This window comes from Triplophysa dalaica, chromosome 16 (assembly GCF_015846415.1).
Source record: "Triplophysa dalaica isolate WHDGS20190420 chromosome 16, ASM1584641v1, whole genome shotgun sequence".
NCBI lineage: Eukaryota > Metazoa > Chordata > Actinopteri > Cypriniformes > Nemacheilidae > Triplophysa > Triplophysa dalaica.
In genome coordinates this window covers 4,654,429-4,681,659 of record NC_079557.1, presented here as the reverse complement: position 1 = coordinate 4,681,659, position 27,231 = coordinate 4,654,429, and the positions used below count along the sequence as shown (strand labels likewise).

The window sequence follows — 27,231 nt, the reverse complement described above, 5'->3', positions numbered from 1 at the left end:
TTATGAGGCGAGTAGTTAAATCCCCTTAAGAACAGTCTGCATGTGTCATGGTATCATTTTCTCCTAATGTTTTTTTTACAATGATTTTGTTAAATTGTACTTTTTACTATGTTTTTTTTTCTCTAGCTGATGAACAATAAAACATTGCCGGCCAATTGAAATACATTTTGATTTAAAGAGAACTGGATTGTAAGGTCAAAATAAACATGTAGTTATCATATTTACCTTGTTAGTTATCGTTCTTGGTGTAAATGAGCCTTGAAACTCTTGATTTGAGGATTTTTGAAACCGCTTATCTTGGGACATTGTGACATGTCAGCAGAATTAAGAGGCCTGTAGAACTACAGAGCTCCCTGTTTTTGGTTTCATTTTTTTTTAACCAATAGATTTTAGGGAATGTATTAAATACATGAAACACTCTTCTAAAGCCTATCTTTCTCGCTCTCATCTCCTGTAATAAAACTGTTCTTTGTCTGGCTCGAATGACCCTGGGCTAAGGGTAGATCAGATAAGCTGAAGATGAAGGTGTAACTCCATGACAGAAGCCGTTCCTCGCTTTTTAACACGGATATGGAAAAACTCTAGTGCCGCAGGACACAGTTCAGAGATCGCTTGCGTTGCACTCCTTTCGGGATGCTGTAATATGTGCCCAAAAAAGGAAAGTTTCAAATGGACCGTGCTGCCGTCAGACGGAGATCATGGCCTGCTGGAAAGAGTATTGTGTCTGCGGTTGAAAGATTATGAGAACTAGGAAAAGATGAGCACGGGTGCAGAATGATGCTTCTTCCTGCTCTGTCATTAGGGCGCCCCTGTGATCAACACAGCTGAAATAGAGCCTGTGTAATGGTCCAAACCACACTTACAAATGCGGTTTCTCTTCCTTTTAAGGTGTGTGAGAGCAGTTTATATGTCATCACAGTAGGTAAGCACTTGTAGTGGTTAGTAATGGCCTGTTTAAGATGCCGGTACAGAACTATCGAGCTGTGAGAATTACAACTTGTCCCGGTAAAACGTGGCTTTGCTCGCCTGCATGACTTTGACTGAGTGAATAGGACATTATTTTCAGCATATTGTTGGATAGTTTATGTTAAATAAGAATCATTTTTCTCAACCCAAATGTCCTTTCTTCGTAGAAAACTTGTGGATTGTTCAACAGCTCAATTGCCAGTGAACAATTTAGCAAAATATATCTAATGTGAATAGAATAGAATAGTGAAGAGTAAATTATTACATATTTTTAATTTGGGTGTACTGTCCCTTTAATTTCTTAATTTAATCTTGAATTTAAGGTTGTCAAATAGTTGTTGTTCTCTCTAAAACTCCCCTTAAATAAGAGAGAATAAGGGCCTTTGTTTTGGTCGTAAAACGTTGCTGATGCATAACATGTCAAATTCCCCAGATTCCTTTGCAATGGGATGAACCGATTAGACATGTGCAGAAAGTGGGCTTGTCCACCTTATCATATCTCTGATGGTTAAGATCAGATCATGTCATTCCTGACTTTTTTCATGGAGTACATTGTGACATATCTAAACATCTCTGTATATCAATATTCATAATTACCCTTATGCTCGGTATGCTAACAGATGACCGTTATCTGATGACAGTGTTTTTGTTGTCTGGTGTTGTCTATCAAAGATGGATTGCAGTGTTTTTCCGTCCTGTCGATATGCGAAATTGAAGACATGTGTCTGAACACGTCTGTAGTTTTGGTAGACTTGATTACAGAGGGTGATGTTGTTTTAGTTTACATGCCTTTGATAGCTGTTTGGGCAAGCGCTTGAAATGCGGTTTCTAAAACTTCTTTTGAAAGCTTTTGTTTGTTTTAAGAAGCCATCGTCATGTATTTTATGTCCGTGCTCTGCCCTTCCTGTGTGGCTATTGTTGTTGTTAATCCAGTTTTTGTCCTAAGCGTTATGTAAAACAACTATTTTTTTTGATACCACCCTCACTTACAAAGAGAAAAGCAGGTAAATCACATGGGAGAGTGATTAAGTTATGTCTGTTTTTGCTCCTCCCTGTACTGTAAATCCTAATGTTTTCTTTACTTAAACAATTAAGGAATCATGAATTAAGATTACTTAATGTAAGTGTACTGGACACAAACTAAAAAAATATAACAATATATATAAAAACAATATAAAAAAGCCTGTTAGAGATACTAATTATATTTTTTGTGCATTTTGTGTATTTAGATGTATGCTTGATCACAGAATAAGAACTAAAGGGGTATTTAGAGCCACAATATTTGAAGTAATTTTTAGGAAAGTTGAGTTTTAGGAAAGTCTTCTCGATGCATTCTAGTTATCCCCAAGATATTAAGATGCATGTCAAAAATGCGGTTTGTTTCCTGCGGAGAATAAGGTTTATTCAGTGATTATTCAGACATTTTGTAGAGTCCGTCACAAATTCCTTTCAATATACTTTCTTGCCTTCAACACAATAAATGAACACTTAGTAGTTTAATGTAAGTGATAGTTTAACCCGAAAAATTCAAATAAATATGATGTGATTTATTCACCCTCATTCAAAACCTGTGCATGATTCTTTTTTTTCTGTGGAACACTAAAAGCGGTTTCATAATGGTTTTGTGTCCGTGCAGTGGAAGTCAAAAAACAAGTTTTTTGGGGGAGACCCCACTACTCATCGAAACTGGTAATGATTGCACTTTATTTTACTTAACAAAGTTCTGCCAACAAAATAAATAGACTTAATAGTGCATAAATAAATAGAATACATTTCAAGTTTTATTTTATAGGCTAAGTGGTCAGAGCATGGTGCTAGCAACACAAAGGTCACGGGTTCGATCCCAGGGGATTGCACATAGTTAAAATCACATATATAGTACAATGCAATGTAAGTCGCTTTGGATAAAAGCTTCTACCAAATGCGTAAATGTAAAGTATATTGTAGGCAAATGGCACATAAGTCTGGTGCTGTTCTGTATATTGTCAGCTTTTGGATTCCCTTTTAATTCCTGTGGCATTGTCAAACACTCTGGTTGTGCTATTTTCCTCTGTTTTTCCTTTCTGTGGGCTGGACAAAGGCCTCAGTGCAAGAGGATATCATCACTGTCACAGGAAGTGGTGTAAAGACATAGGAAATGCAGACTCATGGGGGGGGGGTAACTATTGGAATGCCACAATTTTTCCGGTCTAGTTAAACTGACCAATTTAGGTCAGGGATTCTTGCCTGTATGTAAAATGAAATTTCTATGTGGTGTTATAGTGGGACAGTCATTGTATAACATTTGCAAAAAATAAGTTGAGTAGTTAAATTCAGTGAGGCTAAAATATACACTTTGCTTTAGAGCAAATACAAATGAAAAGATTCTTAAAATCATTATCCTTATTTGTCACTTATTCTTATAATGGTGCACTGAAGAATTACTAGTGGTGTATCATTTTATTTAACCAATAGAAATGATAAAAAGTGCTTGTCGACTTTGACCATACAGCATTTAATCATTTAAAAAGTCGAATGTTTTTTCCATTTCCTGAAATACAGCAAATTTGTACTGACATTTTGCAAGCACGGCACAAATATTTTAGTATATAATCTAAGCTACTTTGGTTTCGTAGTATATCATGGTACTTTTGAATAAGAATCAGGGAAAAGAACAAGACGGGTGTGCATAGGATGTTGCTTTTTGCTGAATTGATGTCAGCTGTGTTTATTTTGACTCCAGCAGAAAAGAAATGTATCATTGTGATTGACGGCTGATATGTTTCTATTGCACATGTTTGATTTATGTGTGAATCATGGACCACAGTCATGGATTATTTCTCACTGTACAGCTGCAACATTCCATTCAGACTGATAAAATGGCGGTTGTAGCCAGAGAGAACAGATATTTTTTGTTGTATTTGGCACAACTTTGTCTGTTCAACTTTTACACTCTCCTAAATAGTCTGATTACAGATTTCGCATTGATATTTATCATTTAAAGAAGACTTTTGGTGATTTCTCTTTTTTTCTCTCTACAGAGCTTTTGATCCAGCTGGAGGAGAGCAGAAGGTAAGAGAATGTTTCCCTTGTATCTGACAGGACCACAGAGTTTTCACAAAATCACTCCAGCAACTCCACAAACATGTTCTTGACTTGCGTTTTACAAGGCTGATGTTTTCATCCCCTTTTTTATGTTTTCTGTAATTTTTGTAAGTTTCAGACTCTTGATGTTCACTTGCTGGTTGCTGGTTGTTGTGAAAGCTCTGGTGCTTTATTTCTTTTTCTGTTTGATATAATTTGACGTCTTGCTCTTGGTATTGCTTAAACATGCCTTTGGTGTTTTTTATCTAACAGAATGCACAACCCCAGATATAATCTTGTTTTACAATTTAATGTAAGAGGTAATGTTCATTCAGCTGGCTTTTATCACAAAATGAACCATAGACAGCATGGTCAGGACCCCAGTGTGAAGCGGAGGGGTCTTGTGTCACCGAGAAGGGATTTCTTTTGTTATAACAACCAGCTTGCCACATGAGTAAAGCATAGCAAACAAAATATAGTTTTCAAATGTTTTAATTGCTCATATGTAACAAATTTAAACCTGGCACGTGGAAAGTGAAAGTGCTGGTATTATGCTAAACATGTAAGTTGTAGGTCAAGTTCTATATAGTATGAATGGGTGTAGTATGAATACATTCCGGTCATAATGTGTCCGCCATGTTTTATGGTCATGTGACCTGTATGCTCTTTGACCTATGACATATTAACAACAACCTATACGTGAGCATTGATAAAACATAATTTTGTCATTTATTTAATTAATTTATTGGCACTTACATTAAAAACGGACGTCAGCCCTAAAAAGTTTTCCTCTTTATTTATTAATTTGACAGTGGCATCATGAAAGAGAAATGTCTATCTGATCCACCCTTACGAATCTCGGCGGAAGCAGTAGACCATCCGGGTATTTCTCGCCTACTGTTTTTTGCATACCGAGATTTCGGACATACTGCTATGACTCATACTCATTTTCGCCTACTATAAAGTATGGAAGTAGGTGATTTGGGACGCAGCGCAGGACTCCCTGGAAGAAAGAGATTTACATCTCAATGGGACTATCCTAGTAAAATAACAATAAAATAAAATGAAAATGTAAACTCAAAGTTTATAGCAGCAAATAAGATTTACACACAATTTAAATAAACAATCATTTAAAATTACACAGAAATGCTATTCCTATTGCCAAATGAAATCTTAAATATAAAATGGCCTTTATCAATCAAGGCGAGTCATCTTAAAAATAACAACAAAAAAAAATCTTTTTGATAAAGCCATCAATACTTATCTCAACAAATCTGAAGAACTCTTTTCAAAATGCAAACTGAAACAAGAATGGGAGAAATAGTGCTCTCATGTGGCTCCAAAACACGGGTATCGGCCACAGCTCCACGGTTATAATTCTAGTCATATCAGTTTCTAGTTATGCTTTCAACCCAATCATGCTGAGTGCAGCAGGATCCAAGGAAGATTGTTTAAGACGGACCTTGGCCTCATCTCAAGATAAATATTTGAGCCAAGGGCGTGTTCACGCTTCTTAAACAGTTCCTTCTGCGCTTTCACTAAACTTGTAATTTGCAGCGCGAACATTTCAAGACAACCCCCCCATTTTTCCAAGCTAATCCTCTCATTTACACGGGATTAAACATTAAAGAAAATCTAGGATTGTGCATTCACCTGTGTTGCCACTAAGTGTATGAAAATGTGTGCACGGTTTGACATGCATGGTGTTGATTCTGCACTGTGTGTCTTCTTTCTCCACGCTCAGAAAACGTTCACGCCCGTATCCAGTCACCCCAAGTACTCGTTCGCACCTAGCACGGCCATAAACAAGATGGCACGGCCGTTCTCCGCAGCTTCTGGCAATGGCAGCACGGGGCCCATCATCAAGCCAGTGTCGTATGCCCCCAAGTTTAACTCCAGCTCGCAGGTGCCGAGCAGCACGCCACAGCCTCACAATGGGTAGGTGACCGGCCAGCCACGTCTCCGACAAACTGTGGCTCATAATCTCTCTTTAAAACCAGCTTTGATCACCGCGGGACATGCGTGATGAGCTAAATTCACAATAATGGGCCCTGTTTCCCGAGGGCAATAAGTTTTTCATGAGACAGCAAAAGCGATGAGTACGCCTGGGTCTCCCAGAATTCCCAGGGTGAACGCATAAACCAAAAAGGATAGATGTGGGGAGAGGACATTTTTCTCAAAGTTTGTTGACTTTCGGTGTAGTGTTCTGCCGTAGAGGCAGATTTGGGGTCAGCGAGTTTTTCTCCGCTTGTAATAAACAGTATGCCATTAAAGAGCTGTGTCTGTTTTTCTCGGCGGAACAGGCGGTAACATTGTTGACCAGACTTCCTCAGAGAGGAACTGTTTCGAGATCACCTCAAACACTCTTTTTTTTTTCTCTACACCTCTTTATCGTCTCTATTCAGGGATAGTCTGCGTCTTTTTAGCGCCAGAGATCACGCTTTTATAAAAGCTGATAAACAAAACAGAAGTTAGCATTCAAGTCTGGAAACGTAGAGGGCAATAAAATCATTGTAATTTTTTTCAACTTAAGGGCAGTAACGGGTTGGTTAAGGTTACTGGTTTTCATATAGCTGTTTGACAGGGGTCAAACCTGTCTTTAGGCGAAGGCTTGATGTTGTCCGTTGCTGTTTATAGAGTCGAGACCCTCCCATAAAATGTGCTGAGCCCTCAAAGTGCCATTATGGGCCTCGGTGCTGAATTACTTAACAGCCTAACTTGGAAAGGCTCCTGTATGCATCCACCACGACTTTCCTCACAAAAACATAACCACGACTGTAATGTTTTATTCACAAACGTGCCCTCGTTGCTTTGTTGAATTGAGACGAAACTCTTAACTGTTACATGAACTTCAGTTGAATTGTGGGAATGGGAGAGGAGGCTCTGGAGTTTTGTGGAAGGAGATTGAGAGCGAGTTCTGCTGGTGGGGTGTGTTTTCATCTCAGAGCTGAGGTCTTCATGTTCTCGGAAGATCAGAGTCACGTCAGCACTCTGAGCATGTTTACAGCACCGCATGCCTGCATGATTGTGTTTACTGCGCTTTCCTCTAAGGGGCACTATTGCGTGTTTGAAAAATGATACCATGTTAGAGATAATGACAAATGTATGGAATTTTTATTAAACATCAAAGTAGGAAGTAGAATAGAAGCAAAACAAAAAGTTTCTTTATAGACTACTGAAGTAACAATGAGGGATTATAGTTTTTTCAACATTTATTAATGCTTTTTAAATTCCAAAACAATTGTTCACGTTAGTTCATTGTGTCTTATACAGTATGTCTTAGTAAATGCGGAAATAAACATGAACTAGGATCAATAAATGCCACATAAGGGTTCTTCATTGTTGATTTATGTTAGCTAATGCATAACAATAAGGTTGTATTTGTTAACATTAGTTAAACTGTTACCAAAAATTATATACAATGATTAATACAGCCACGGAAAAAATTAGACCGTTTTTTTAATTACTATTATAGATATGGGTTTAGGTATTTTAATCTTTTCTTTCATTCTGTGAAATAATAACAATATTTAAATTGAAAAAAATCTATTCTGAATTATTTGCAGAAAATGAAAACTAGAGAAACCGGTCAAAATAACAGAAAATATGTTTTTTTCAGACCTCAAGTGCTGCAATGAACAAAAGTTCATATTCACTTTTAAGCAACACAACAGTAATATATGTAAATGTGTTTAGGACATGTTTAAAAAAATAGTAATGTGATAAACTTAATTTTATCACCGTTTTTATTTGTCTCGCCGTCATCTTTCGCATTGCTGTTGGATGACTTTGTCAAACCTGGGGTTTGATTTTGTTGAAATTCAACATTAACTAAACTGAAATAAATGAAAATGTAACTTAGTTTTTTCCATGGCTGTATATACATTAGTCAAAATTGAAATTAAAGTTGAAATGCTTTGTTTTTTTTCTATTTAAACATAATTTAAGAAAATTACACAATAAATATAGCCTACTACTGTTTTATAAGCTCCGCCATAAAACATTGAATTGGCTAAAATGCCCGTGGAGTGATTTTTAAAAATTATTTTCCTATAATCACAACTGACTGGAAAAGTCCTGGAAATGAAGTGGTCAGTATTGTAGACCGTATTAATGTTCTGTGCTTTGAAAGAATAATGCAGATGTTTGGCTGAAGGCCTGGTTCAGAGATACGTTATAATCAAATTTGGAGAAGATTTAGCAATGGATCATTTTACTTCTTTAATACAAATAGAGCACTGCCTCTGCACTCTTGTTACTTATAGCATGCGTATGATTTTTTTTATTAAAGAAACGAAAAATTTGTTTCTATTGATATGCTTGTCTGTTCATCTTGGTTTTCTAAATGCTGTTTATTCTGTTACTGCGTAGCATTATTTCTAAACTTTTTTTTCTACCTTAATCTCTTTTTTCATTACGCAGATGGAAGCTCTTGACAAGTTAGTAAATATCTTTCTTTATTTCCTTCATGCTCTGAGAAATGTGTGCAATTTACTATCAAATCTCAGCCCAGTGGCTTTTTCTCTCTCTGTTTTCTGCCTCTCTTCTTTCAAATATGTTTTTTTTTTAATGTTATTTATCTTCCTTTTCCCGAGCCTGCATTGTTACAGTATTTGCTTTTGGAAATGGCAGGTTTCACTTTGCATTTATTAAAAAATAGATTGGCAATGTACATATTGAGTCAAGCATTGATGTCATGGAGATGTCCAGTAACTTGGTGTAAAGTCAGGTTCCCTTAATGGATGCTGATCTGTTTCTGGTTGTTCTGATCTCACTCTTTCTTTCTATTGTTATGTGTTTTACTTCTTTCTTTCTTTCATCTTTCTTTCGCTTTCTCTCTCATTCATTAGAGGTGAAGCTTTCTATGAGGAGCTGTACCGTGAGGGAAAGTAAGTGCTGGATCCTCCTGGCTCTAATGCACGAGCTGAAAGAGCACCGACCCACTACTGACCTCACTAATAAACACTTAGTTTTGTTGTTTTGCTTTTGAGGACATCGGGCCATGTTTATTTCAGCGTTTTCTACGCTGTAGTTGAACTGGCTTGAAAAGCGGCACTTACGCGGGGTCGTTTAAAGATATTCGAAAATGTAGCATCTTCGGCATTATCTGAGAACCAGGCTGTGTTGTGAATGAGTCTGAAGTGAAAATCGCATCTCATTGATATTTTGATTTCTGTTTGCGCGTGTTGTTTTGTGTGCAGTCATTTATCTGATGTGCTTGGCTTACCCTTTCAAAACTTTACCATGGTAGCTTTGGCAAACATCACTTATACTTTTGTTAATTATATGTATCAGGTAGAAAACCCACATGATATTTTATTCTCATTCGTAATTGCAAGAACCACATGTACGCAATGGCAGGCAAAAACATCATGATGGTTGACATGTCATTTTATTATTACATATTTCGCTTTACGATTCTGCAAATGATCAGGAAAAACAATGCACCGTATTGGAGTTATGAGCGTTTCCGTGGTAATGGTATGATACTCCTCTGTGTTCATGTCCTAATAGTTGTCATCTTGTAATTACAGTAATTTCAACATGAACACAAGATAAAATCGGGTGTGTACAGCATCTCGCCCACACCTTTTATTCGACAGACTTGAATGATACCTTACATTGGGCGACTTGTTGACAAAGAGCGAATGGATTTCTAAACCGTCAGAATTAAGGTTTTCAACCGGCACACCATAAAACGGGTAAAAAACAAACTGGTTGAGCAACATTACTGGAAGGATGCGGGCCATACAAGTGCATGAATATCATAGAGACACCTTGGCAACCCTTGGGAGGATGTTTTGTATGTCTAGACACCAGTTGCTTTTTGTCACGGAATATACAAATGGTGCTGACTGTAGTTCTGATCTCAATCCATGGTAAATTTTTGTTACGATAATTCATCCATCCCGAGAAAAAATGTGACTTGATCTGCACGTTCTTTCTGTGGCGAGTCCTCTCTTTGAGCGTGCACGCATGATTGATCACATCATCAAGTTTTCGTGGTGTGTTACATTGCAGTAAAATCCAGGAGGTCAAAAAAAGCTTGTATCCACAGGCACGGTTTGCGGGTGGACAACATGGCCTGCTTCATCCCCAACGATCGCAGTAAGAAGAGACTGATCCAGGATACGGAGGATTGGCAGCCGCGCACCGGCACCACCCAGTCTCGTTCTTTCCGAATCCTGGCTCAGCTCACGGGAACTGATTTCAGTAAGATAGACTAGCTCAGACCACAGCATGACAGCGCTGCGTCTGCACTCGGAGAACTTTTGCCTCTCATTTGGGGTTTTCAGTATTTTAGGTCTTCATGTCAAAGGGTTTACTTGGAAAGAAGCAGATAATTTCTCAGTCAGGACTGTATAATGGGGAAAAAGTATTTTCTTAATAGAGATGGGCGGTATGACCGAAATCTTATGTTACGGCATAAGTAATTCTATATCACGCTTACTGCATTTGTCATCATATAGTTATTTGCACTCGATAGATAGTCCAAAAATTTTATAAGAAGTATTATTGATATTTTAAGTTCAGTCGAACTGGCTTAACAACTTTTTTACAATATGACCAGAGGCCAGTTGCTGTAGCTCAGCAAATTAAGTTAAAAAATGTATATTTATCGCTGCTGTCCTTCTGAAACCTTGTACCTCAATATTTTATGTTTTTGCCATATATAATTATTATAGGTTACTGTTATAATACCAATTAAAGTATAAAAAAAAGCTTGTCAACTTAGTTAATGTACTTTAATCATTTAAAAAGTGATTTTTCCATTTCCTGAAAAAAGTGAATTTGGATAACCAAGGTTTTGAACGGACAGCGATGATATACAAATAGCATATATATTTTTTATTTGGGAACACTTTTAAAACCTTGTATTTGTTAACTATTGTTACATGAACTAACATTGAACAATATTATGTAGGTTTTTCATAAATCTTTGTTAATGTTAGTTAATGCCAATGCAATTGGCTGTGCATTTGCTAATGTTAACCTTTCATTTAAAATATGTATTAGTTGATGTTAAAGTTACCAAATACAAATATTAATAAATGATGTAGAAGTCTTGTTCAATGTCAGTTCACGTTAGCTGATGCATTATCTAATGTTAACAAATGCAAAGTCAATGTAAAATGTTACCATTTGTTTTGTTTTGATAGTCGTCGAGTACTTGATAAAAATGCTATAGTGTTTTATCAATTTTGTTGAGAAAATAGATTCTTAAGTTAATCATACGCCTTGCATCAATGTAGAAGCAGCTGCTTCAATGAGAAAAGATTGACTTTACATTCAAAATCCTAAATAGCCGTCACACCCATGACCACGCATTAATCGAGTAACGCCACTAAGAAACACAGAAGTTTTGATGTACACTTATGTGCAACACAGTCTGCACAGTACATTATAATATACAGCTTGGTGCCTTCTTTGTAATATAACTCCCCTGATTTATCAAATCTCTACAGTCTATACCATAATACCGCCTAAATCTGCTTCTTAGTTTAAAAAACCTTTCCCAAATCCCACCTTTACTTAGTGAAGTACTAATCTTAGTGCAGGAGGGCAAAAAAGTATATCCCGAAGGACCACAGGGCTGATCTGATACTGAGAGTAAGATCATAAGGGAGAAGGAAATGTCGCCTATCTATAGCTTAAAGGGTTATGGCTGAGACTTTCTTTGTCATCTAAAGTGCTTGTGATTTGCTCACATGTAAGTGGTGGAATAGTGCAGTTTGCAGTCGATCACTGTTGCTCTAGATGTACATCTCACCGGATTGATTCTCGTGTAATATGGGATGATGTGATTCCATTAAGAGGCAATATACAAGTGTTCAGCAGCGCTTTGCAGTGCATGTTTGTTCTTCTGTTTGTTTAACGGTTGGTCTGATTTGTATCTCTCCTGCTTCCCTCAGTGCAGGACCCAGATGATGAGATCATGAAAAGGTCCAGGTAAAGATCTGTGTGAACGCTGTGAACTTGCTAATGGGTGCAGTATGAGGCATTATAATGCGGGCTCTGACCTTTTCGCCGTGCTCATTAAGAGCTCACGGGGACCAGGTCTCTGAGGAGGAATGCTGAAAATATGCTTTGATCCACATTATGAAGCGTTTTTGATCCATGCGGTTGCAGTGGAAACTCATACGGTGTGCATAGTGTGTGCATGCAGAGTTTTATAGATTAAATAAATACCTTTCAATTGTTCACCCGCATTTCATTCTTAACCTGCAGAACACAAAGAAGATATTTTGAAGGACGTTAGTCCCCATTGACTTCCATTGTATGGGCAAAAAACACTGATACATTTCTCAGAATATCTTCTTTTGTGTTCCACAGAAGAAAGACTCAAATGCAGGTTTTGAATGACATGACGGTGGATATACCTGTTTCATTTCTTGTCGATGTTTTATCACACCTATGAGCTGCATATAGTGCACAACCGTAGGTCTGCAAATATCTATACTTTGCTCAAAATCCAGACTCTGAAAGATAGTTGTCAAGTCTATCAAAATCAGGGAGCTATGAAATCCGATTTTTTTTCACCCACATTCAAATATACAATTGTAATATATTTCCCCAGATGAAAAATACTAAACAATATTATTTACTTGTACACCATAATAAAAAACCTTAATACTTCCATACAGGGAAAGAAAGTCAACTTTAAACCACTACTATATTAGCAAAATATATTTTATTTAGTTTTTATCTGCACTATTTAAGTACTATTTTTTTTTAAGTAATGTAAAGAAAATTGTTGTTTGACAGTTTTTTTCTTTTTCACGTCCTGAAAGCTCTAGGAGCATCACACGTGCACTCAACTTCACCACTCATTCACTATAGGCACACAAAACAAACAGATTTCATATTTTAAGCATTATTCTGCATCTGTTTATTTCTGTAAGTCATAGCACAATTTGAATGTTGTTAACTGTTCAGTGCTACTTTCTGGTTAAGTAGTAAGATATTTGCCGGATATATTTAAATCCGCTCTGCAGAAATTATGCAGGCTTTTCTCTATTATGGTTGAACCATTTTAGATACAACACTGCTATGTAAGTGTTTTACTTTTACCCATGCATGTGACTGTATACGTTTTTCACGATAATTGCTGAAAAATGTATTGCTGTGTGCGGTATTATCACAGTAATGTGTTTTTGCAACAGGTTGAAAACTTCTCTTACAAGTTATTAGTTGCAACTGAAAAAGTTCCTCAAACCATGACAATTTCAGAAAAAATATTTTATGTGATTTTGATATTTGACTTGAATATCTAAATGTAATAAAAAATTATAATAATAAAGTAACCAACTGTTTCAAACCGATTCAATTACAAAAGAATTCTATACCCTGTAAATATTTTTTTTTAAACAATACTTCATTGCCTGGCATGTTGTAGTCCAGATAATAATGTATAATATTTACAACCATTTTTATTTTAACCGAATATGTGCTTTCGTTTCTCTATAGTCACACTCGTGTAATGTCATATATTCTCAAATAAATTTGAACCTGTTGATGGAAAAGCTGCTATTCTTGAAATCTAAATAATTATTTTTAAGTTACTACAAATGATTCCCAGTATTTTGTAGCATGCACTTCACCAATATTGTTATCATGATCGATTGTATTCCGGCACATGTCTATTCGTTCTTCAATCTATGTTGTGTTCTTTTCTTCCATCATGAAATTTGGCTGACGGGTAATTTCTAATAAATCATGGCGATTATGACGATTAATTGACTGTTTTAGGGCTTTTAATTCTCATACATTTTTTATTCGGCTTTGAAACAAAAAAAAATTCTCTGGTAAAAAAATAGGGTCAACTTATTTTTAAGGCTTTTGCATGTCAAAATACGGGAATAACTAGTTTGATCATGAGTGAATTGAGACAATTTATACTTAAATATGCAATATGCAGGCACTACTCTTCCACCTTGTGTCTTCTATAGAGATGTGCAAACGAATCGCGATGATCTGAAACCATCGCAATGAGGTCAAACAATTGCGACGAGACTATTATTTAATCATTTGTGCTCTTGCCTTTGCTCTCTGATGTTTTTTTCTTCCTGTACAGTATGTGCTGGCACAACTTGCTCTTCTGTTTCCTAATTTCCTTTTTTCTTCCCCCTTGTTTTCTGTCCTGTGGTGTGCACGGAACGGCAGGGAAAAGTTCCTCACTGAGATTCAGAGTCCCCGTTATGCCAGGCTGAGAGACTGGCACCACGAGAGATCCGCTCGCTCCCTCAACATCAAGTCCTGAACGTTCTGCCTCCCAGGCAACAGGTGGCAGAGATACGGCCACGCTAGATACACCGCATGCCAGATATGGGTGAACATCGACCCCCAGGGCAAAAAATGGGGGAGTGGGGGAAAATTGTAAAGCTAACAAAAAACCTTTAAAAATCGAAGTAAAAATAGCAAAAACACATATGAGAAATTCAGACATAGTCAGAAATCCACGCAATCTGAGCCTCTAAGTCAAGTTTCCGTTAGGATTCTCTGAGTGCTGTTGGTTTGTCATGGTCTCTTTCAAGTGGTACAGTTTTTACAAGCTGAATATCATGTTATTTTGTTATTATTATTATTATTTTTGTGGTTGAGGAGTTATCATCATGGTTGCTGTTTTCTTTCTTTCAGAGAGTGCCTTGTCCTTTCTTTGCTTTCCTTTGTATTTCTCTCAGGCTTTTTCTCCCTATAACATAATTCACCATTTTGATGTTTTCTGATCACTCTTTCTCTGGTTCTGTCTCCAGTGGGATGAAAAGACAATCTGTTGACTTGTGTCTCTGAGTACATAAAACACTGTGAAACTCGTTTCTGTCTTCTTTTTTTCAACCTCTCTTCCTTACTTTAACATTTTTAGCGTGTTAGCAGAGGGTTTTATGTGTTGCTGTTGTTTTATAGTTTGAGAAGGTTAATACTACTGGATATCTAAAACCGATATTTAATGGTACAATATTACAAAAAAGATCATGGCATACATATTTAGTTGCTTTACACATGAATTAGACGCAAGGATTTCTTATACTAAATGATAAATATCTGTGATGAAAACAATCATCATCAAATATCTTGGATTTTAGCCTCCGTTTGAAACCACTTGTCCATCAGGTCAGTCTTCGAATACTTGAGGACACATTTTCATTCAGTTTTGTATCCGTATTTTTGTTCAGTAAAATGCTTTTTAGAGAATGTCCGCTCCCCAATAAATCTAACGTTAATTTGTAACTCTGTATTTAGGAGATTTTTAAGAGTAAAACTGCATATCTGTAAAGCGCATTCAAGTTTGAATTCTACAGCGCTTTAATCAAATGAGACCATGTCTGTGAAAGTCTCATGATGTTTTAAAGTGTTCAGAAGAATCTAAGTTTGGTTTCAGTCAGTCATTTTGCAATGATTTTAATATTTGACATGGGATTATTCAGTCAATAATAAAGATATCAATGTTATATTTCACAGAATGTTCTTTACATTATGTACGGTGATTTTATGTAGAAAACAGTCAAAAAAAATAAGGCTGGGTTTTCAGGAGGGGTCACGAATTTGCGTTATACAGAAAACACATGGAACGAACAATAGAGACGTAAATATTATTGAAATAAGAAAAAAAGTGTATATATGTAATACGTTGCATAATAGAATACATGCAAATCTTCCAAGATGTCCTTACAGTAGTAATTCTTTAGTAATCTAAATATATAAATCATTGTCATACTTGTATCATTTATCATTTGTTTAATGATTGTTTATCATTGTTGGCCTCACTCGTTGTCATGTTGTAATCATCATCCTCTCAATTCGTCTTCAGTTGGATTTAGTCTAATGACAGCCCGCCCCAAATTTGCATCATAACAGACACCGACATAGAAGTATTGAAAGAGGCACAATACTCAGGAAGTCAATCCAGTTTACTGGTAGTTGATTGTGCACGTTATTCTAGGATAGATGAATGGTTTTAATATAGAACGTTTCCATTCTCCTTTATGCTTGAAAAAGCTTGTTTTTAGTTGTATTGTTAGTATGAATTAGTTTTAATCTCTTCAATAGTGTTTCCATTATTAATGTTGAAGTAGTTTAATGGCGTTTTTATTGGATTCAAATATTGCAGCTCATTTGACATTTATTCTGAAGGAGATTTTTTTCTTTCTGCAGTCACGGAGTAACCTCCTGTCCCGCCAAGACCAAACCGGCAGACAAACCTGAAGGAGTTCAAGGTAAGCAGAATAGGCCGACTCTCACGGTACACACTGACTCATGTTTCTCCCACGGGAAGAGCTTTACTCAAATAAAACACACACGCATTCACCAAACGTCCAGGCTGGTTCAGGCAGGCCTGCTGTTAATGGGATAAGATGAGGCTTTAAGGAAACGTAAGACATAAGTGCCACTGATGTGTTTATAGTCAACCATGATAATACAAGTCAATTATCACTCTCCAGAGATGTCATTTATATAAGCCAAAATGAACCGTGAGTCACTCCTGTTGCTTTCCTTTCAAGGCAGTGCTTACATTTGATTTATAGATGTGAATAAAAGCTGTCTGTTTGAGATCACAAAAGCACTTGTTTTAACAGCCCATAAACGTACTTACTAATAGATCTCTATTGGAAATTCCTGAATAAATGTTTCATTCTCCTTCTCTTTATTTGCTCAAATGATTGTTTGCAACTCTATTAATGTAGCGCCAGCTAAAGCGCAAACAAGTTCCGGTCCGTCCTGCCGCCCCCCGTGGGTGACGGACCCCGGATTCGCCGACCGCTACCACCCGGATAAGACCAGCACGGTCGTGACCCAGCACACGCAGCCCGTCCAACCCACACCCATGCAGAACCGCAGCTCCATCATGCAGGCGGCCCAGCAGAACCCCGGCGACACCAGCGGGCGCACGCCGCTCTGTGCAGCATGCAACAAGATCATCAGGTACTTCTGACGCCCCCTACAGACCTTTGGCAGAACTAACTTCACAGCTCAACTTTAAAAATCAGTGCTTGAAATCCCAAAACAAATAGCTGGAGGCAATCCAAAATATCTTCAAATCAATGGCGACCGTGGCGCTAAATGTCATTACATACAAGACTAAAAGTGAACATGGAGAGGGGGGAAAAGGTTGTGTCAGACTGCACAACAGCAATATTTCTTAAAATACACTGGGCTCAGAAATAAGACCGTGTCCTCCGGCTTTCCACCGTGGAGAATCAATACGGAATGGAGTGCGTTTCTTCGTCTGACCTACTATTTCCATTAGAATGACTTTTGCACACTTATAAGTGCTAAACCCAGCCCGACCCTTTCACTTAAATGCAAAAGGCTTTTGTTGTAAGATTGTGTGTATTGTGTGTTTGTGTGGTGTAGGGGACGCTATGTGGTGGCACTCGGTCGTTCCTGGCACCCAGAGGAGTTTACTTGCTGTCAGTGTAAAAGGGTCTTGGACGAGGGGGGCTTCTTTGAAGAGAAAGGCTCCATTTATTGTACCAAGTGCTACGACAACCGTTATTCACCCAACTGTGCCAAATGCAAGAAGAAGATAACCGGGGTAACAGCCTTTCCTACTGTTCACAAAACAAACATCACAATGCAATTCTGTCAAATGGTTTTTCACACCAGAATCTGCACTGAACCATTCATACAGAGGGGCGGAATTGTTTGTGAAGAAATATTTGTGATATTTTAGTATATAGTAATAACAAACATTAAACATGTCGATAATGTGTGTTTGGAAAGCTGAATTACAAGAAAAAAATCATTTAAATTCTAATTACTAGGTCTAGTGGACCCACAAAAAATAATGTAAAAGACTGTATACTTTATCTCTGTTACATAACACTGTTAAGTAACACAGATGAGTTATGTTTAAAAATCTTTTTTTTATATAAAAAAATATTCTTTTTTATTCATTTTTCATTAATGTTTAATTTACTAAAAGAAAACATTTTTTTTAGTAGGGCTGTCAACCAATCGTGATTAATCACATACAGGATAAAAGTTTGTGTTTACATGATGCATGTCTGTATACTTTGCATATTAATTTTGTATTCATAAAAACATAAACATATAAGCAAATATTTAATAAAAATAAAAATGATAATAATTACAATTTAAATAATTGGTTGATAGAAATAAATACATAAATGTTTATTTTTTATTATTTTGTCTTATAAATACACAAACGTTTACATATTTAGATGTATTTATAAATACAAAATGAATTTGCACAGTACACAGACATTAAACACCAAATTTTATTCTGGATGCGACTAATCGCAGTTATTCGTTTGACATCCCTAATATAGTAAACATAAAAATGGGTCCCACAGATTCAAACACCACACAGGGGTTAAATGTACTTAAATCACTGATCATGCAAAACATCTGACTATATTTATTACAGTATATGTACATTATATACAGAAGAATTTATCAATAGTCACCGCAAAGCATACCACAATGTATCTTCCTGGCATTATGCATTCAACACAAATGAAAAAAAACACATTGTTTATCTTGAGAAAGCAGATTGGTCAAGATAAAGCTGGTATGGATGAGCAAGGCCAGTTGGGTAAAATGTGTATGTGTGACTGATGGGCAGATTTTCATAGTTTGAATTCGTGGATGCCGTGCGCAGCTCCTTAACACCGCTCCCTCGTCTCTGCAGGAGATCATGCATGCCCTGAAGATGACCTACCACGTCCAGTGCTTCCTGTGCGCTGCCTGCAAAATGCCCATCAGGAACCAGGCCTTCTACATGGAGGAGGGAGAGCCCTACTGCGAGAAAGGTGAGTTGCCGCTGCCCCTCTCACACGCCCCGCCGCACATCTTATCGACAGCCCCTGCCGAGAGCAGAGCGCCGGCTCCTGCCGTGTTTAATCATTCAAATGCTGCCACTTCACTTCAGACATCATACCTGCTTGAGACCGGCCCTGCACTTTGATTAGCAACTTTTACCAGCACTTTTATGCTTGAAAATCTCCTTGAAATGAACCATTAAGTGAAATATCATTTGATTGCCGGCTGATGAAACGCGTAATTGTGTTAGTTAGGGTCTCTTGTTTTTTTATTTTTTTAACTTTTTGTTTGAATTGTTTCGAGACACATTTAAACCCACGAACGGCACAAGTGTTAGTGTGTCTACTAACTACTAAGTCACAGCTGTTACAAAACAAAATATATTGCCATTTAAAGTGGAGAATGTGAATCCAGTTCTCAAATAATGGAGGCACGACTCAAATGATCATGGCATAGCTTTTACAAAAATAAGTATACTTCGAAGTTCACTTTATTAAGTATACTTAACTTTAAAGCTACAACAGCCACATCCATCCTTCCGTTTCCTGTTAGTATGTCCTAGGGCGTGTATATTTTAAAAACAGTGCACACTTTCATAGCATAAGTAGTCGAATTGGAAGTAAGGATAGTAAGGTAGTAAGGATACTATCAGTGTACAGGTAGTATACTTGTATAGTACTTGTGTACTATACAACTTGGATTATACAACTTGTTTACTCGATAAAACCGTTTTTTGTTTGTACTGCAACTAAACTATAAGTGAACTCATAGGTAGAAAATACAAATAGTTTACTAGTTCAAAAGTTGTAAGAGTAGCAACACATTTCTTTTGTTTATGACTATATAGTTTGAAGTATACTATAACTGTGAAGGATACTACTAGTTGATACCTTTCTGTACTGCAAGCATACTTATAAGTGAACTTAGCATCTTATTTAAAGTCGACTATTTTTGCACTTTGAGTATACTAGTATGTTTCTATTTAGGTAATACGCTAAATAGACTTTTTATGCTGTAAATAAATCATATGTAAACCAGTATGTAATAAAATATGAGTAAAACCATCTACTAGCATACTGAATGAATCTTTTAATCAAGATATAAGACAAAATAAGTATACTCATAACAGAAGTTTATTGATAAAAAGCATTTTATTCAAGTGTACTCTAAGGGAGGCTCCAGCCACTAGGCCATGTCTACCCCACTTTTTCTTATACAGATTTTCTTTCAATAGCAAAATTTGACATCCTGTCAAGCCAAGCTTGTTTATTTGTTCTCTGAACGGTAAAAATGTGCTAAATTCAGCCACCTTCCATCTTTAATTTATATTTACATGGTGTAGTTAATCACATTGTCACATTTGTTGGCCTCCTAATCTTACGTAAACAGACATTAAACTGTCTAAAGTATGCGCACGTCTTTATTATGCAAATAAGCAGTTACGCTGCTTATTTCCAGCTTAAAAGAGTTCTGCTCTTGTGTCAGCAGCCAGTGGGTAGCTGTTTCTCTTAGAACTAAAAGCTGCTGTTGATAAAATAGCTGCCGTCAGCAGCCCTTCAGTGTGGGACCCAAAACCTGCTAGTTTTAAGTTTTCCTTCATGGAAACACCGGGTCTGTCCATGTCTCTATCTGGACCGACTTCTCTTATCACATACAGCAAACATGTTCATACCAAGTTAATGTAATCCCTTTTATATCTTTTTCTTTTTTAAACTGTCTCACTCCGAGCAAGCATTTACTCCATTCTGTGCTAATAGGCCCTTTTCGGTTCGTTTGTCTTTCTCTGCAGACTATGAAAAGATGTTTGGTACCAAATGCCACGGCTGTGACTTCAAGATTGATGCGGGCGACCGCTTCCTCGAGGCGCTGGGATACAGCTGGCATGACACTTGCTTTGTCTGCGCTGTAAGTCATTTTGATACATTGGGAGTTGTCTGAAAGCCTGTTTTGAACTTTCTGCACTACACAAAACTGTCAAGAAACTCTCAGTGCCATGAACCCAAACATTTTTCTTCCGTAGTTCAAAAACTAACCGAGCAAACACTCACGTTATCTTAACAACACATGAAACGTCAACATTTTCTAATGTTTGTTTTCATCTGTACAGATCTGCCACATCAATCTGGAAGGGAAGACCTTCTTTTCAAAGAAGGACAAGCCGCTGTGTAAAAGCCACGCCTTCACGCCGGTGTGAGGCTCCGCCTTTGTTCTTCGGAGGAGTGGCAGGAGCATCAGCTGGAGGGTCTATAGCTACTGTATGCTAAACAAGACCAAATACTTTACTTGAAGCCTGCAACATATGGCCGACTGACAAAGTGATGGATAACGCTGCTACTCTGGCTTTCGCTGGCTGTTAGCAGCTTCCATCAGCATTTACAAAGTGCGAGACATTCAGCTCAGCGCAGACCTGAACGATGGCCTCGGTTTCACTGTAACGATGCCAGTCGTTCAACTGGAATGAGTAGCTCATGACGCAACCACCAATGGTAGAAAGAAGCCAGTGCGAGTAACAAGGCATTTCGATGAAGTATTTTAGCTGTCCCTCCATCCTTGCTCCTCTCCACCCCTTCTAGTATTTTTGCAGTATTTATGTTGCTCTCTAAACACCTGAATTTAATTGCACATTCCTCATAAACCTACACTTATTAGATGGCTCAATTTTCTTTATGCTCACTTATTAGAGATAATTGGTTTCGGCGTGTGGGTGTGTGAATCTCACAGAACTTGGCCAGGTTTAACCCTTCATTAAGATAAAGAGAGAAGACATTTTAAAGAGATAGTTCACCAAAAAATAAAGACTCATTTGATCAGCCAAATGATATTCCAATATGCCCGTTTCATCAGTGCAATACAAAAGACGATATTTTGAAAATGTTGTTTCACTGTTTATGCGTCTATACAATAGAAGTCAATGGTAAAACAATGTCATTTGATTAACGCTTTTTTTATATCTTTTGTGCAGAAAAAAGTCATGCACGTTTGAATGACATGAGGGTGAACAAACGATGATAGAATATAAAATTTTGGGTGAACTATTTCTTTAATTCTTTAAAATTTCTTCATTTATTTAAGGGGATAGTTCATCCAAAGATTCTGTCGTCATATATTCACCCTCATGTAGTTTAAGACCACTATATGACTCTTTCTTCAGTGGCACACAAAAGAAAATATTTTAAGAAATGTTTCAGTGGTTTTGTGTTTACAATGTAAGTCAATGGGATTCAGTGTTGTCTGTATTGACTTGAGGGTGAGAAAATGAAGAAAGTATAATTTTTGGATGAACTATCCCTTTAAGTCAGCTGTTGAGATTTTTGGCATGTTTTCATGAATGTGAAGCCCCAATTCTCATTAATGTAAAACCTCTCATTGCTGTAACTGTAATACAGAAAAAGAGATATGATAAGTTCTGATTTAAATAAGAAATGGGATTGTTACAGCATTAGGTAATGAAAACAAATAATGAAAAATACCAATAGAAACTGTCAAATCTGACAAAAATTATACATTTTGGTGAAAATGCATTAAAATCTCGTTTAAAGAATATATGCAAACGTACATTTAAAAAAATCTAAACATTTTGGTGTCATTGCCCAACATATGTCTTATTTTTTGTAATTTTGATTTTACCCTATAATGTCACTATTTTGTTGCCAACCAAAGTTCTGTCTTTGTCGCAAATAAGGCTGAAGCGTTTTCCATGCAATGATTGAAGCAATCTGGTCTTTCTCAGATCCATACAATCTGTATTGTAGTGTAAAGCATAGAGCATGTGATCTACTCAGGCATGATCTTAAAGTGGCCCCTCAATCCTCAAGATGATCCGTAGCCTACTATTTGTCTGATATAGTCTGATTTAGTCTGATTTGCTGTGCAGGGGTACTTAAGGTAATGGCAAACCACAGTGGAATAAAACGCTCCTGGCAGCTAGACTGAAATACATTAGCACTGATTGCGTGCGTTTCATCCTGACCCAACCAATCGTCTTTACACGGCTTCAATACTAAACATGCTACATCTCATCCCAAAGGGGTTCCAATTATGAAAAGGCATATGATCATATAATGAAATGTTATATGGTCACCATCATAGACGTGTGGTGCCAAAGAAGTCTCACAAATGTTCACTCTGCTCCGCAAACTGTTTTGTATCTTATTTTGTACAAAAGTGCCACCGTGTTTACATGGAGAGTACCACAACATAAATCCCATCATGCCTTGATCGCAATCTTCTGTGCCGGAAGAAACACTCCTCAAATATCCTGTTCTTAGAAAGCTTGTTTTTGTGAGCCACTCAGATTTTGTACTTTTTGTATCGATAGTGTTTTATGTACCAAGTGCCTTTTTTTATAGCTTTGCAACTATTATGTGTGTCATTGAAAAGGGTGAACTGCTGTATTGTTGTGCACGTTATAGAGGTTTCTATGTGAAGATGCGAATCATTTATAAAGAAATTTAGACATTAGTCAATAAATCACCTGCATTGACCTTGTTTTGTCCCGACTTTGCTTCCTTAAATTGCATTTTGTACATGAATTATATAGCCAACGTTCAACTGCATGACATTTCTCATGAAAGTGTAGCTCGCACAAATGACCCGACACGTCGTTTAACAATATATAATTTATTTACATCCATTTTAGGTTCAATTACTATACATACCTTTTTCTGAAATTTCATAGAGATATATACATAAGGCCAAGTAAATACTTGAAAGCACTTAGAAACGAATTTCCAAAATTCTACCCACAAATCCATATCATTGTCCAAAAAGTACAGAAAGCCGTCCGCGAGCGGGCTTCCCATCACCACGAAATCATCGACGACAATTTACATTGACGAGGAAAATGAAAGTGAACAAAAAGAATAGAAAATAATTGTACAATTGCATATAAGCGCTGTGGCATGTTATACAGCATTCTGACTTGCAGAAAGGCGAGGGACATTAAGAAATCCAATCGGAAAACATTCACAGGTACACAAGTCTACTGTTTTCAGGTGAAAAAGGTGAAAAAGAAAGAACTCTGTGGAAAGTAAATTGCGCGCGCAGGCTCATTTACACACAACAGCTGTGGACGAGGCTGACGAAATGTACAGTCGTGAAGAGAGATCAGATTTTGTGTCATGAATAAACATCTTCTCATCGCTCATAAGCCGACAGACCTCCGGTTTGTGAGATCGGTCGACGGCGGGCTGTTGAAATGCTTTTTACGTCAGTGTAAAGTCGTTACGTTGATGATGAATTCAATACTTGCGTACAGAATACGTGTCAAAATGCGTAGCGTGTGGCGTCTGCGTCAACCTGAGGGGTTTTCTGAGGGAATCTGACGGTTTGAAAATACTCGCGCTGGTAAGTGTAATTCACGCAGATTCACCTTCAATTTCGTAGGAATCCGACGATAAACTAGAAATTCAGCAACAGCCTCAGGACAAAACGAAAATATTGTTGTACAGACTTACGTAAAAACTGTCGAAACCTCAAACACGTCAGAGAAAGAAACTCAGTGCTATATAACCAATGAACAGTAGGCAAACACTTCACAGGTTATACTTAGACAAATGTTACGTCAGTTGTCTTTTTTGGCTCGTTATTAAAATATCATTTACAATTACTTTACAAAGTGCTGTTTTTAATATGTAAATTGTTTTACCGTTGATCAATGCTGCCATGACATTTTGAAAGAAAAAGATTTATGGTCATTATAGAAAATAATAAAACGGCATAGATGTAAATGCTCAGATGGCTCGAAAGCTTTGGTCGCTGCAGAGGTGTCACGTCAACTGTGAGGTCTATAACTAAAACACAATGATCTGTGTAAACTAAACCGTTAATAATAAACACGAACTGACTTTGGGACAAGTTATGAAAGCACATAATTTTAACCACGTGTACAATTTGGCCTTTAAAATGAGTTGTGTGTCAGCTGAGTGAAATAGGCCTCTGTATCTCAACACTTTCTATGCTGTTGAGAGATTGTGCTCCACTCCTTCAATCATCTCTTAGGCCGTCATTACCGGTCGAGAAGATGAAAGCGGCCAATCTGTCATCCGTAGCTGTAACTCGCAGATCATCCTCAATTTGGAATGAAATACGCTCACATTCAGAAAAATCAGACAATCTTGGATCTGTGTAATGCACATTCACGGGGCTGTGAGCCAAAGCACAGCTAAGATGTGTTGTGAGAACTATAGAGTGCGACAGTTATGCAGAAGGATACCACACACAACATGGTTGAATTCATGAAGAATATGACAGGCTTTGAGTTTGGATTGAGTTTTCCTGGACGGGACACTTGCCGTTCGGGGGAGTGGGGGTGAAAATATTCTTTCTCCGAAGATAAGAGTTCGCCCTGGAGCCGAAATGGCTTTCCGAGAAACATAGAATCATTAAATATGAATGGGAATGAAACATTTGGTAGTATTGCATTTTCTGTTTATCAAAGACGAAAACCTTTCCGATCAAAATCGTTTCATTTTTATAAAGAAAGTATATAAATTGGAAAATCAAAATTTAGATGAGAACCTTAAGGATTAGAATTGGTGGTGAGGAAATGCTAAAACATCTGAGCCGCCTTATTAAAATCTTCCCGGTCTATCAAAAGCAACAACAAACGTGGAAAAGTTTGAGCTCGCTCAAATGTCTTGATCCACGAAATGCTGCGCTTATTTCTGATTATCCACCCAGACCAGAACTCAAAGCATCGAGGTGAATTTTGGACTTTATGGCTTTATGTAGCAGAATACATACTGTAAGTGCACAGGGGCGTAATTGAAAACGGATGGCTTTGAAAAAAACCCAGTTTCGTTTTCTTTCAAAAATGTTTTTTGACCTGAAATTTACCGAACTCTTGGTTGAGAGCTGCTCTCAGAAATTTAAAATGCTCCGTGAGGTACGCGATGTGCGGCCAAAGGAAATTGTCATCGATATGTGTGATTGCATATTGCTAAATGGTACACATTTACAAAATGCACTTCACAATTTGTTTGTAAAATTCACCCTACCTATATAACTTGGGACAACCTAGCGTTCCATATGAAGTCATTTTAGTGGTCAGTCTGATATTAACACATCGATGTGCCTAACACAAGGGTGGTTAGAAAGTAGGTATTGGTCAGTTGCGATTGAGCGCGGTGCCAAAACCATTTCTGGGATTTACTATACACGGTTATTTTCAAAACATTTTCATTCTGAGAGAAGGGCCATTTGAATCAGTCACAGTACATCTAAAAGCCCTGGCAGGTTCCTTCAAAGGCTTTTTTCTTTTTTCCCCTATTCTTTTGGGAAGTGGCCTCATATAGTCGGGTGAACCCTGTTCTTTGATTTGTTTCTCGTCTGTGCCGGGGCGGGCGGAGGGTCGCATATTTCCCCCACCCCATCACTCAGAGAGACGGCCGTTCTGCTCCAGTCTTAATGTGTCAGCACTCGCCGTCTGACACCAGGAATATCATGGCCTCCTGTTTGCCGATCTCGGCCATCACGGCAGCGAGCTGATTGAGATTACCGCTGTGGAAGTGCTGAGCCTCCCATAAGTCCAGGATCAATGATGTGGGGCTCGATTTAGAAGCAAGGAAACTCATGTGCCTGTGGAGAAAAACAGAAAATGTTGGGGGCAGCAGCATAAACAAAGCTGCTAACTTAAATTTATGACCAATCCTAAAGAAAAAATGCAATGATTAAATCTAGTGTAAACCGAGTTAAAGGATGCAACAAATCATACTTTCTTGTTCACAAAATATGCACGAAATATGTCATATAAAAAATACAAAACAACAAATAAATAAATTAAAATTTAGGAGCAATTATTACATTTTTATATTAAGTGTGACATTGGGCACCTTGCATTCACCTGTGTTAATAATATTAATATAATATTAAATGTAACACTTTTAATATTAATAAAATCCCGACATGAAACATTTTACTGTACAGTATGTTCTCTCCTTTGCAAGTAAATCTTTTGTAAACGTTTATCACACCAGCTGTCCTTTCTTGATCACAAGATATGTCATGTAAAGAAAAAATTAAGGATCACAATTTTTTGTAATAACACGTTCTATATTAATTTGCAAACCTTGCACTCCCTCTTGTTAATATTAATGTTAGATTTTACTTTACTTTTACTGCACAATATGTTTCTCCTCTATGCAAGTAAACCTATTGTAAAAGCGACAGAATATTTTTACATTCTGTCATTCTATTATTTGTTTTCTGGAATGAGGGCACGTCACACAACCTGCCCGTGTTGGCATCTGTCTAATTTTGCGAGCTTCTGCTAAGTGACAGATGGATTTGTGCCAAGACACCGCAGAGATTGACGGCAGGCATGACCTTTGAAAAATGTGCTTAATTGTCATGAAAATAATGTCACGACGCATAAACTAGACGCAATGAATTTCATGACAAGAATACGTTACATTTGCT

General features: G+C 37.3%; 2 protein-coding genes across 7 annotated transcripts in view; one reads left to right on the top strand and one right to left on the bottom strand.

The window, feature by feature from the left end:
* Nucleotides 1-23,304, top strand: part of pdlim7 (PDZ and LIM domain 7) — a 40,212-nt gene extending 16,908 nt beyond the window's left edge. For 2 of the 3 annotated variants that reach the window (XM_056768897.1, XM_056768898.1), the window contains exons 4-11: nt 3,987-4,017; nt 5,774-5,967; nt 16,183-16,244; nt 16,713-16,950; nt 17,383-17,563; nt 18,683-18,803; nt 20,603-20,718; nt 20,921-23,304. In XM_056768897.1, the coding sequence (XP_056624875.1) occupies nt 3,987-4,017; nt 5,774-5,967; nt 16,183-16,244; nt 16,713-16,950; nt 17,383-17,563; nt 18,683-18,803; nt 20,603-20,718; nt 20,921-21,007 (1,030 nt within the window). In that variant the 3' untranslated portion in view covers nt 21,008-23,304. Of the gene's footprint in view, nt 1-3,986; nt 4,018-5,773; nt 5,968-8,879; nt 8,919-10,087; nt 10,243-11,942; nt 11,980-12,984; nt 12,987-14,241; nt 14,293-16,182; nt 16,245-16,712; nt 16,951-17,382; nt 17,564-18,682; nt 18,804-20,602; nt 20,719-20,920 lie in introns of all 3 variants that reach the window. The other variant, XM_056768899.1, reaches the window with a different exon arrangement.
* Nucleotides 23,305-23,423: 119 nt separating this feature from the next.
* Nucleotides 23,424-27,231, bottom strand: part of unc5a (unc-5 netrin receptor A) — a 150,390-nt gene continuing 146,582 nt past the window's right edge. For all 4 annotated transcript variants that reach the window (XM_056770282.1, XM_056770283.1, XM_056770284.1 and 1 more), the window contains one exon: nt 23,424-26,391. In XM_056770282.1, coding sequence (XP_056626260.1) covers nt 26,226-26,391 — 166 coding nt within the window. In that variant the 3' untranslated portion in view covers nt 23,424-26,225. The remainder of the gene's footprint in view (nt 26,392-27,231) is intronic.